General features: G+C 50.3%; 1 protein-coding gene and 1 pseudogene across 2 annotated transcripts in view; one reads left to right on the top strand and one right to left on the bottom strand.

Annotated features, from left to right (window-relative positions):
* The first annotated feature begins 10 nt into the window (after nucleotides 1–10).
* Nucleotides 11–11,173, top strand: part of WWC1 (WW and C2 domain containing 1) — a 152,444-nt gene continuing 141,281 nt past the window's right edge. For both annotated transcript variants that reach the window (XR_003004270.1, XM_024753422.1), the window contains exon 1: nucleotides 11–321. Coding sequence is in view for 1 of the 2 variants with exons in the window: in XM_024753422.1 (XP_024609190.1) it covers nucleotides 203–321 (119 nt within the window). In the remaining variant the exon portion in view is untranslated. The remainder of the gene's footprint in view (nucleotides 322–11,173) is intronic.
* LOC112405083 (ubiquitin-conjugating enzyme E2 variant 3 pseudogene) lies at nucleotides 9,839–10,643 on the bottom strand (annotated as a pseudogene).

The following is an 11,173-nucleotide window of genomic DNA, read 5'->3' as shown; positions in this document are numbered from 1 at the left end:
CGGGCCGGGGCCGCAGGGCCGCATGGACAGCGCCGCCACCCCGGCCGGCCCTCACTAGGGCCCCCAGTCCGCGGGCGCCACTCCCTAGATCATGGTGCCTCGGCGGCCGCCCGAGCCGAAAAGAGCCGGCCGGAGCCGTTGAGCCGGGGGCCCCCGCGGCGGCCGGGAGCTGCATGGGGGAGCGCGGGCCGCGCTCGGGAAGATGCCCCGGCCGGAGCTGCCCCTGCCGGACGGCTGGGAGGAGGCGCACGACTTCGACGGCAAGGTCTACTACATAGACCACACGAGCCGCACTACCAGCTGGATCGACCCGCGGGACAGGTAGGACCCCGAGAGGCCCCCTCCTGCCCCACGGGCCACCAGCCGGGATTGTGCAGGGGATGCCGAGGAGCTCGGCGAGCGTCTTCGGTTTCCCGCACCCCACACGCTCCACCTTCATCCCCTTCTGGACCGCCGCTCCCGCCCGGGTGGGCTGCCGGGAGGAGGGGACGGCCAAGTGAGTTGGCCCAGGCTGCCGCCACCGCCTTCCTCTGATGAGGACTCAGGCCCCTGGCGGCACCTGCCCGGAGTTTTGACCTTAAGCTCTAGCCCCGCCCCCCGCCCCCCGCTTCCCCTTAGTTGGGTCGGGCGGGGGCTTGGGGGAGCAACCTAGCCGAGCGATGCTGGGGCTTCCCGGGAAGGCTTTCCCCAGCACGGGGTGGGGGAGGAGGGGGGGGATGGGGAAGCACCTGGTTTGGAGCGGGTGGCAGGCACCCAGGACTCAGTGGGAGACCGCTGGAGGAAGGACACTGCCTGCGTGCAGGGGAAGGCAGCCTGGAGTGTGGTTTTTGACAGGTGTCTCCGCGGCTCTGAGAGGAGCACGGGAGCAGTCTGGGGGCCTGGAGGTCGAGAGAGGGAAGGAAAGGAAGGAGCGAGGGAGGTCTGATCGGGGAGACCGGTTCTCCAGGAATCTCACGGCAACTTGGAAGCTGTTAGGATGTAGATGGAGGTGAGAGGCCTCCGCAAAGCCCTGCCCATCCCTCTTTCTCCTCCCTCCCTTTCTCTGGGGACCGCGGCTTCTCAGCCCTGCACCAGCGCGTCCTGACCTTGGTGGGCACCAGGCCGGCTGGAGCACCGGATTTGTTTTTGCTGAGGCAGGTGGAGTGTGTGGCTCTTAGCTTCCAGACTTTCTCCTGGTTTGGACCGCTTGGCATTTCTTTGCACACACGCACCCCCCTCCCCATGAATATCCTGTGGGGAGGGGAGGACCACCCTCTGGGACCGCAGTCACCCCTGTGGTCAAAGTGCCTCAGGAATGCGGAATTTCCACCTGGTCTCTGTGACCTTGGGTGTCAGGTGCCTGTAAAGCAATGGAGGTGAATTGTTTGGACCCTTCATCCTGTGGGGTTGGGATGGAGGTTCCAGAAGTCCAGGATGGGGTGTGTAGCGAGGTGAAGGTTGAGAAAAAGCAGAAAGAAAACGTGAGCTGAGATTCCTCGTGGTTTCTGTGAGCACTTTGGTTCATTCATTCAACATTTACTGGGTACATCCTCTGCGTTCAGTACCACTCTGAATGTCTCATCAATTTAATCCGGAAGAGAAATTTTTAACGCTGGAGAGCGTCCCGTGGGCAAGCTGCTTTTACCTCTGAGCCTCAGTTTCCCTATTTGTCAGACAAATGATTTGCTTGGAAGGGAAGGAGTAACAGTGGAACTCTTTTTTAAAAAAATTTATTTAATTTATTTTATTTTTGGCTGCGTTGGGTATTTGTTGCTGCGTGCGGGCTTTCTCTAGTTGGCGCGAGCGGGGGCTACCCTTCGTTGTGGTGCGCGGGCTTCTCATCACAGTGGCTTCTCTTGTTGCGGAGCACGGGCTCTAGGCACGCGGGCTTCAGTAGTTGTGGTGCGTGGGCTCTAGAGCACAGGCTCAGTAGTTGTGGCGCACAGGCTTCGTTGCTCCGTGGCATGTAGGATCTTCTCCGACCACGGCTGGAACCCGTGTCCCCTGTATTGGTAGGCGGATTCTTAACCACTGCGCCACCAGAGAAGCCCAACAGTGGAACTCTTCAAAGTTGGAAGGGACATAGAAGATCAAGGCCCAACTCCCACTTTCAAATGTGAGACAAACTTTGAGGCCCGGAGGTGCGATTTGCTTGTGTTTTGATCTTTCCACCCCTCTGCCTTATGCCGAGTTCTTTACCGGCTCTGAAGTTGTAACCTCCACACTTGTGGTCCTACTCACTTTCCTTCCCCATGCCCGCCTCAGGGTCAGTTGCTCCAGGGACTCTGTTGCTGTGTTGGTGAACTGGACAGTCCCTTGTCCTCTCCTAATACAGGCACAAGTTCAAGTTTCTGTGTCCTCCCGTATTTTAGGTCCCAGCAGCTACCGAGTCCAGTGTGCTGTTAGCAGTTGAATGTCGAGGACACTGCTAACTCGGCCCAGGTCATGCATCTAGGAACTTCTCTGGGGTGCTGAGAGGATAACACAGCTGTAGAAAGCTTCTTAAACAACGGTCATTTTTTACCCTTGGAAGAGGGCAAGCAGTATAGCTTCTGTGGGATACTGACTTGACTAGAGCATAATTTCCCAAATTTTAGTATTATGTGGACCACGTTTTTTGCTATATCCACCTGTGTTATTGCTTACTTAATATTTGACTTTAAATCAACCCAATTTGAATTTTTTTTAGCCACTTTCATAAAGGGGAAACTAGTAATATCTATTGCCCCCAGTACTAGGGAACCTTTAAAAATACAGTGGAGGGGAGGAACCACAGTGCCATTATATTTGAGTTCACTCCTGGGGCCTGTCCACAGCTCCAGCAACAGGGCTGTGTAGCCTGTGTTTTTAGGCAGATTGGCAGGCGTTAAAAACATATTGGCACTTCATGGAGCTGCTGACTCTCTCCGCCTTGTAGGCCACTGGTTTGAATGCTTCGTCTTTGTATTGGTATCTGCTGGTCATCCCACCTGCACCGGCCCGGGGTAGGGCCCCTGAGCTTGGGGCGCTGAGGGGTTCTGAGCTCACTGTTGTGATGAGCCAACTTTGAAAGTTTGGGGAAAGAGCTGAGCAGAGGGTATCTACTTCTGACTCCCTGGAATTCCCTCCTGCACACCCCAGAAGGGAGTTTTGCCTTCTCGTCCTACCTGTGTGGCCTCAGGCAAATCGCTTGACCTCTCTGAGGTGCAAGTGCTCCTTCGGTGAGAGAAGAAGGTTGATGAGATGTCGCTGAGCCCCCTGCCAGTTCTCAGATAGGATTTCGCTGATTCGGGCTTGATCTCGCCTTCTCCCTCCTGACTCCATGGCAGAATTGGGAGGGGGGACGGCAGGCAGGAGGGTGAGGGGACTGAGAGGAGGAGAGCATTTAACAAGGCTGAAAAGCGCCAGGCTTCTTTGGGGTGGTGAGGTTAGGGGAGAGAAATTCTGCCAAGGCAGTTACATCTCTGCAGCCGGTTAATGCTATCAAACAAAATATCACATAAAAAGTTTTTTAAAAAAAGATTCTGCTCCTTGAGTGTGTGTGTGTGCGCGTTCACGCGCGCCCATTTGTCTTGGTTTTTTTCCTTATCTGAATCAAGGAGATACACCTGTCCGTTCCCCTGAATTTAAAAGAAGTAAGTCAAATGGTCCTTCAGTCAGAAGAGTGATTTCTTAGCCGCAGAGAACAGAATAGCGTCTCGGGTTACCAACCCTGAAGAATGTGCTGGCACGTTCCTCTCTCTGGGCCTGAGCTGTTTTGTGTGCTGTCCGGCTTGGAGGCTGCTGGGGGTAGGGAATCCAGTTTTCAGCTTCCCCTTTCACTGGGGGGTTGCCAGCTCTCTCCCCTTCTCACCCAGGGGAAGACAGGGAGGCCGAAATTCCTGAGGATGGTTGTCCCAACAACCGGAGAGGGGCCAGTGGGCAGCTCGGGCCCTGCCTACTGGGCCAAAGGCTCCAACGGCACCACGGGCTCCTCCCAAGGCAAGGCTGGTCTGAGAAGGTGACAGGTCTGTGGGGAATCAGGTGCTGCATATCGGGCTGTGGAGCAGCATGCCTTTAGCAGAGTAACCCTGGGTGCTTCTGGGAGCTTCCAGCAAAGAGCCAGCATTCCGGGTATATTTAACTTAGAGGTATGCAACAACAAACACACTGATTGTTCTCTGAGGAAGAATGGATTGTTGGAAATGGCCCTGCTGGGGAAGGTTCCTGAAGCCTAATTCCTGCTCATTGGGGGGTTTGTCTTCTGACCTTCTACTAGGAACCACCTGGGAGCTCTGTGGGCACAGTTTCTGGGGCTGTGTGATCAGTGCTAGAGGCCCACGTGTCTGGGAGGCCATGTTGAGAGAACCCAGCAACTTCTCTCATGATTTGAGGAGGAATTTTTGCCAACGCTGTTATTTCAGGAATGATTCATAGTGTAAGACATTGGGTCTACAGCAGGCAAAAGATCTTAATCTCCTTCTGGTTACAGACCCTTATAAGAATCTGACAAAGGTTAAGGATGTTTCCTGAAGAAAAGCATGAACACGGCTTTTGGCACATAATTTCAGGGCGTTTGTAGACCCCGGGTTCGTAACCCCTGCCAGAGATTAACTTAAAAACTGCTCGTCACTACCTGTATGCCCTCCTGTTTAGCTAGGTAGGACATAATGATTGAGCATTTACCATATATTCAGGTAGTCTGCTGAGAGCTTTACACGGATAACTTCTTTTAATCCCCCTAACAACCCTGGGAATAGGTTATCTGCCTGAGAAACCCGAGCCTCAGGGGGGCTAAGTTCGGGGAAAGCCACTCAGCTTCTGAGGAGCTGAGATGGGAATGCCAGGCATGCCGACTCCAGAACCCAAATTTCTAACCACTCAGCTGCCTGGACTCCGTTGCTGAATTAAGACCTCTGCTCCACCGCCTAAGGAATTTGGCCTTGGGGAATGGAGCCAGCACAGGCATGATTTCAGTTACCTGCTGCCATTCTGGTGTCGCCAGGCCATGGCTATCCAGCGAGTGGTGTAGAAAATGGAAAGAGGTTGAGTCTTTGAGTCCTGGCATCTTGGATCGGCTGCTTGCTGCCTGAGTGACCTTGGCAAGTTACATATTCTCTCTGAGCCTTGATTTTGTCTTCTCTAGGATGGGGTGATGCGCATAAACTGTCAAGGGCCATTATGAGCATGAAATAAGTTAAATCACGTAGGGCAGCTAGCACAGAACCTAACATACAGGAGACACTTGGGAATGCCAAACCTTTTGGCTTTTACCAGGAAGTACTTAGGAAATACTTAAGTCAAATGGAGACTGAGTCTCCATCCAGCTCTGTAGCAGTTTGCAGCTGGGATTGACCTTTCTGGTCATGTAATCCAGCCCTTTCATTTCACTGATGAAACAGACTCAGAGACTGGTGACTTGCCCAAGGTCGCACAGCAAATGTCAACCTTGAGTCTCTAGTAGAGGTCTCCTTTCTTCTTTCTTTTATGTAAACTTTTCGCTAAAAATCAGACACAGTTTCTTCTCATCCATGGTAATAATTTGGGAATATTTTATGCTTGTGGTTTATTCTTTGTAATCCTTTTTGACTATGCAGACCAGCAAGTTTCTTTCATAGCATTGCAATCATTTCTGACTCGTGTCGTAGGAATGTGTTATATGTCGACCAGTTAAAGTACCAGCAATTGCAAGTGCATTACTGTTTTTATAATCAATTTAAATAGATTTAAGGTTATCGTCGGACTGATGTCACTTTCCACCATTTACATTCTGACAAGCTTTCTTAAGTGGGAATTATAACCAGCCTGCCAGGGAATTTACCCAAAGCCTGTGTTCTCCACGCTTCTGCATTTTTTTTTTTTTTTTTTTTTTTGCGGTACACGGGCCTCTCACTGTTGTGGCCTCTCACGTTGCGGAGCACAGGCTCCGGACGCGCAGGCTCAGCGGCCATGGCTCACGGGCCCAGCCGCTCCGCGGCATGTGGGATCTTCCCAGACTGGGGCATGAATCCGTGTCCCCTGCATCGGCAGGTGGACTCTCAACCACTGAGCCACCAGGGAAGCCCTGTGCTTCTGCTTTTAATGATCCACCAATACCTTTAGCTTGGGCCTTTACAATTACTAGAGGGCTTTTCTTCTCCTTCCAAGGCTTGAATTTATGATCTACACATTTCATGGGAGTCTGCAGTGCACGGGAATATCTTACGTCATTCGTTAAGAAAGAAATAAGGTTAAAAAGCACTAGTCTAGCTAACAGGAAGAAATAAGAGGCATTGGAACCCACAGATGAATAAAATAATAATAAATGCTAAGTCTCCTAATATGTATTCTGTGCTGTGCACCAAGTGTTTTATATTATGATCTCATTTAATCCTTTTGCCAACCATATAAGGTAAGTACTGTTATTTTCTCCATCCTCAGATAAGGAAACAGCGATTTAGAAAGGTTAAGAATTTATATTTGCTCAAGGTCACCACCAGTAGGTGATGGACCCAGGATTGGGGCCCAGCTGGTTGAACTCCTGAATCCACACTTGAATTAGCTATTGCCATTTCAGGGCTCCAGATGCCCTGTTGACAAGCTGGGCTGGAAAGTTACCATTTACTCCTAAATTGAGGCGAGCCTGCTGTGGATCTCCGGGAAAGATGTTTTGCCAAGGAGGCTTAATCAGAGAAGCCAATGAGATCCACATGGCAGCTTAGGAGACTATCGGGCACAAAGTCTACCTTCTGGGAACAGCCAGCTAACCAGAGCTCTGGGAGGGAGGGAGGGAAAGAGAGAGAGAAGAGAAGGAGGCAGAGAAACTCTGAAGGATGCAATGTGTGGAGAGAGAGAGTTCAAAGTCGTTCCCGAGTCTCTCGGGTAAATGCTCCCAAAGGCCAGGGACTTAGTAGCCAAGGCAGCGCCTCTCTGTCACCACCCCTCCCGCTTTTGGCCTCGCCAAACTGACCTGATTCCCCACTCCCCTGGGATCCCTGGGAGCTGTGCAACACTGCCCTTTTGAAGAGAAGCGAATCAGGTTGCCTTGGTTACTGGGAAGGTTGGACCGCCAAGCTCAGGTGCACATAAGGAGAGACGAGGCTAGAATAAGTGGGAGTTGGAACGTGGCCGGCATGCTGCTGCAGAACTCTCTGGATGCAGGAAGCCTCAGTCGGGTTTTGGCAGCATTTGCAGGGGGTGCCAACTTCACTGCAGTCAGCTGTCTGTGCCGAGTGTCTCCAGCCACGTCTGCCTCCAGGCTATGGGGATCTGCCCCTGGCTCAGCGAGGGGCCCTGGATAAGAGGAGCCCACTCCTCTTGGAGAAATGGCCTGGGTAGCATCTCCTAGTACTTCCACTTGGACAGGGCTGAGGGCTGGATCGGGGCTGAGTCTGGGTGAAAACTGCATGCCGTGCCTCTCCCAGCACGGACGGGCCAGTGGGCCACACACCTTTAGGTGGAACAGGTAGAGGCTCTAGTTACTGCTACTGACAAGCTTCTCGGCTGCCCTGAATCCCTGTTTCAGAGTGAGATAAAAGAAGAGAACACTCAGAAACTGGATACAGTGACGTTTTGTTATTTAACCTTCACCAGCGGGCCATTAAGCCTCCAGCTCCTGAGCAGACAAGCTCCTGCCAAAATAAAGGGGGGCGTTCACTGTTGTTGTGTGGGGGGAATGCAGAACATTCCGCAAAGATGCTAGACAGGGGAGAGGGAGTGGAGTAGAGAGAGCAGGGAGGAGGGAAGAAAAGGACAAGTGCAGTGGGTTACCTCCACCCCCATTGCCTCTTCAATGCTTCTACCCATGACATCTCACCATTGGAGAGAAATGGGATCTTTCAGTTTCAAATGTCTGCCAAAGAAAAAGGACCGAGGCTTAAGTTCTCGTTCAATGGTCGGCCAGAAAAAAAAGAAAAAAAAAAAATGAAGCCGCATCAAGATTAGGGACACCTTTGTTGGCTTTTTTCTTCCCCTGCTCCATTCATCACTCTCTGGCAGCCAGGACACCAGGCCAACGGCAGCTGCTGACCTTCCCCAGCCGGCTGCCTGCTGTTGCCGGGCCTGGTTTGGTGGCAGCCAGACTGTCCCCACGCTGGCTTCCTCCCCGCCCAGTGGCGGTTACTTGTTTGATTTGTCTCTGGGATGCCCTTAGGATCCACTGACTGATACCTGACTTGGAAGGATGAAGTATCAAGATCCAGGCATCAGGTGTCTGCTAGGATGAGATGACCCTGGGACAGCCTTCCAATCCTGCATCTGTCGTGGCTTTTCTTGGATAGTTAGGGCTCTCTGAGCATGGCGTTGTGTAGTCCAGGAATTTCTAAAGTTTTAAAAGTTTTTAGGTTAAGTGAAAAAAGAAGCAAACCCAAAAACCGTTCCATGAAAAATATAAATACATGTGGACGAATTAAGGGGTTTTAAAAAATGTTTCACTTGAATGGAAGGGCTATACATGAATCATTTTCTGAAACAAAATTGTGGCTCATTATGAGTATATTCACAATATACAGAAAATTGCAGAGAAACGTCTGCTAAATGGAACACAGCATTTACAGACCTTGGAAAGATAAATAAAAAGGGCAAGGTAGGTATAAGAAAAGACAAAAGACACAACGAAGTCTGGAATTTATGAGTATTACTGCCATTGTATATTACACACGTAATCATGTTTTATCTTTCCTCTGAGTTTGGACTTATAAGAGCCATGAGAAAACAATGTTTGGAGAGAGGGAGAAAGCTTTGCTGTGTTCAAATTTGCTTCTGACACAGTCATTAGGATTGTCAGTTAAGTTTAGATGGACTGAATTATTTCATTTTTGTTCATTTACTGCCCAACCCTTCACACTTCCTAAATGTATATTTATCCTAGTTTAAGAATCCCTTTCAAATAATGCATCTAATCAATCCTAATCTTTCTGGTTCTCCTCAAAAACAGTAATCCCCTGACCCCAAAAATTTTAATAAAAAATGACCATGTGATCTCTCTTTTCCATTACATATAACACCTATCCTTTAGGCAAGATTGATGCCCAAAGCAGATGACCTAACACTCTGTTTTGAGGTCCAGCCCTTGGGTTTCTAAAACACCATTCTGAAGGAGTTATCTGCAGTTTACATATGATTTCGATATCACAGCTAAAAATAGCAGCTCCAAAGCACATGTTCTACTGACTAATTTGGTGGGGCATTGTATGAATGACCTTTGGATACAACAAGGTCGTATCAGGATCATTCATTAATTTCAAAACGTATTTACTGAGGCCTTTCTAAGCTCAAGGAGTTTACAGTCTGTCGGGGTGAAGAGACAAGTAAATATGCAATTATAACACAGTGTGATAGTGGTTATAATAGAGGCATGAACTTACTTAACCTGGAGAATTAGGGAAAGCTTCCTGGGAGAGGTGGCACTCAAGCCCAGTCTTTTTTTTTTGATAAATTTATTTATTTATTTTTATTTGTTTATTTTTGGCTGCACTGGGTCTCCGTTGTTATGCGCGGGCTTCCTCTAGTTGCGGCGAGCAGGGGCTACTCTTTGTTGCAGTGCACCGGCTTCTCACTGCGGTGTCTTTTCTTGTTGCGGAGCACGGGCTCTAGGCACGCGGGCTTCAGTAGTTGGGGCACGCGGGCTCAGTAGCTGTGGCTCACGGACTCTAGAGTGCAGGCTCAGTAGTTGTGGCGCACGGACTTAGCTGCTCCGTGGCATGCGGGATCTTCCAGGACCAGGGCTCGAACCCGTGTCCCCTGCACTGGCAGGCAGATTCTTAACCACTGTGCCACCAGGGAAGCCCTCAAGCCCAGTCTTGAAGGGTAAGCAGGACTTAGCCAAATTAATGAATGTTCTGGGAAAGGAAGCATCAGGTGCAAAGGCAAGGCGGCATGAGAGTGCATGAACCCTTCGGGAAGCTGCAAGTTGATCATCTCACTAGCATAAAATGCTTGTCAGAACGGCAGAAGATGAGGTTTCGTCTTCTCCCTGCTCACCAATAACCCATACTTCCCTCGCTGAAGTCTGTGCCTTCAAAACATTTGTAATAATACATTGGAATCTCTGTGAGTCCACATTGCAACCAATTCCAATCACTCGATTTGCAGGAAACGCACTCAGTTTCCACGTCACGTAGGTCATGATTTCCACTGGTTGAGATGCAACGAGCAGGATGCCATGTGGACGATAATGTCCCAGAGCTGCAACAAAGGCTCTGAACATATCCACATTTCTCTGTACCACGTCGAGGTAGGACTGAGAACTACCCAGAGAGTTGACCGTGCAGATCACCACCGTTGCTGAAATTGCTAATGTGCAGGCAATTCCCGGTTCTCCACCGCCAACCGCGGTAATTTTATTGACTGTTTTATTCTCACGGTTTGCCCAGTTCTTTGAGTTTATATCTGAGACACCTTCAGTGATTTTTGCAACATAGGCTAGCAAGTCTGCCTGCTGTGCCGCGTCAGATGATGGCAGAGAATACAGGGGAAGTTCTTCTTGAAACTTGGTAATCATTTCTTTAATTCATCCAACAATGACAGATTTAGGCCTGGTACATCACAGGAATAGTGCCAGTGAAATTCAGCAGGTTTTTCTGGGAACTATCTTTGAAAACATAGGTATCCACAGAATATCTGAAATGTGGGAAAAACATATTTACAGTCTTCAGTTCTTCCATAGTTAGATCCCTGAACTTGTACTTGCCAAGCAGTCGCCTCACACCCTCACCGTTGAGCTCCATCTCCAGCCAGGACCACGAGTCGGGTTCTAGTCCAGGAATTTCTTACACGTGCATTTGTATCACTAACAGTGACAACCATAACTGGCCTCTGGTGATCACGATGCTAATAGTTATATTTAGTCATCTTTAGCCAGTAGCTCGCGTGGGCCAAACACAGTTTGGGGCTCATGGTATTTTTGTGGCATTTTGCAGATGAGAAGACTGAGGTTAAGAACCGCCAAGTGGGGCTTCCCTGGTGGCGCAGTGGTTGAGAGTCCGCCTGCCGATGCAGGGACACGTGTTCGTGCCCCGGTCCGGGAAGATCCCACATGTCGCGGAGCGGCTGGGCCCGTGAGCCATGGCCGCTGAGCCTGCGCGTCCGGAGCCCGTGCTCCGCAACGGGAGAGGCCACAACAGTGAGAGGCCTGTGTACCGCAAAAAAAAAAAAAAAAAAGAACCGCCAAGTGACAAACTCAAGTTCATAGAGGTAGAAAGGGGCCGAGTTGGAATCGGAATCTAGGTCCGTCTGATTTCAAAGCCTTACTCTTTGC

Source organism: Neophocaena asiaeorientalis, unplaced genomic scaffold, assembly GCF_003031525.2.
Source record: "Neophocaena asiaeorientalis asiaeorientalis breed wild unplaced genomic scaffold, Neophocaena_asiaeorientalis_V1.1 scaffold268, whole genome shotgun sequence".
Classification (NCBI taxonomy): Eukaryota; Metazoa; Chordata; class Mammalia; order Artiodactyla; family Phocoenidae; genus Neophocaena; species Neophocaena asiaeorientalis.
The sequence above is the reverse complement of the archived record's forward strand: the minus strand, read 5'-3'. Positions and strand labels throughout refer to the sequence as shown.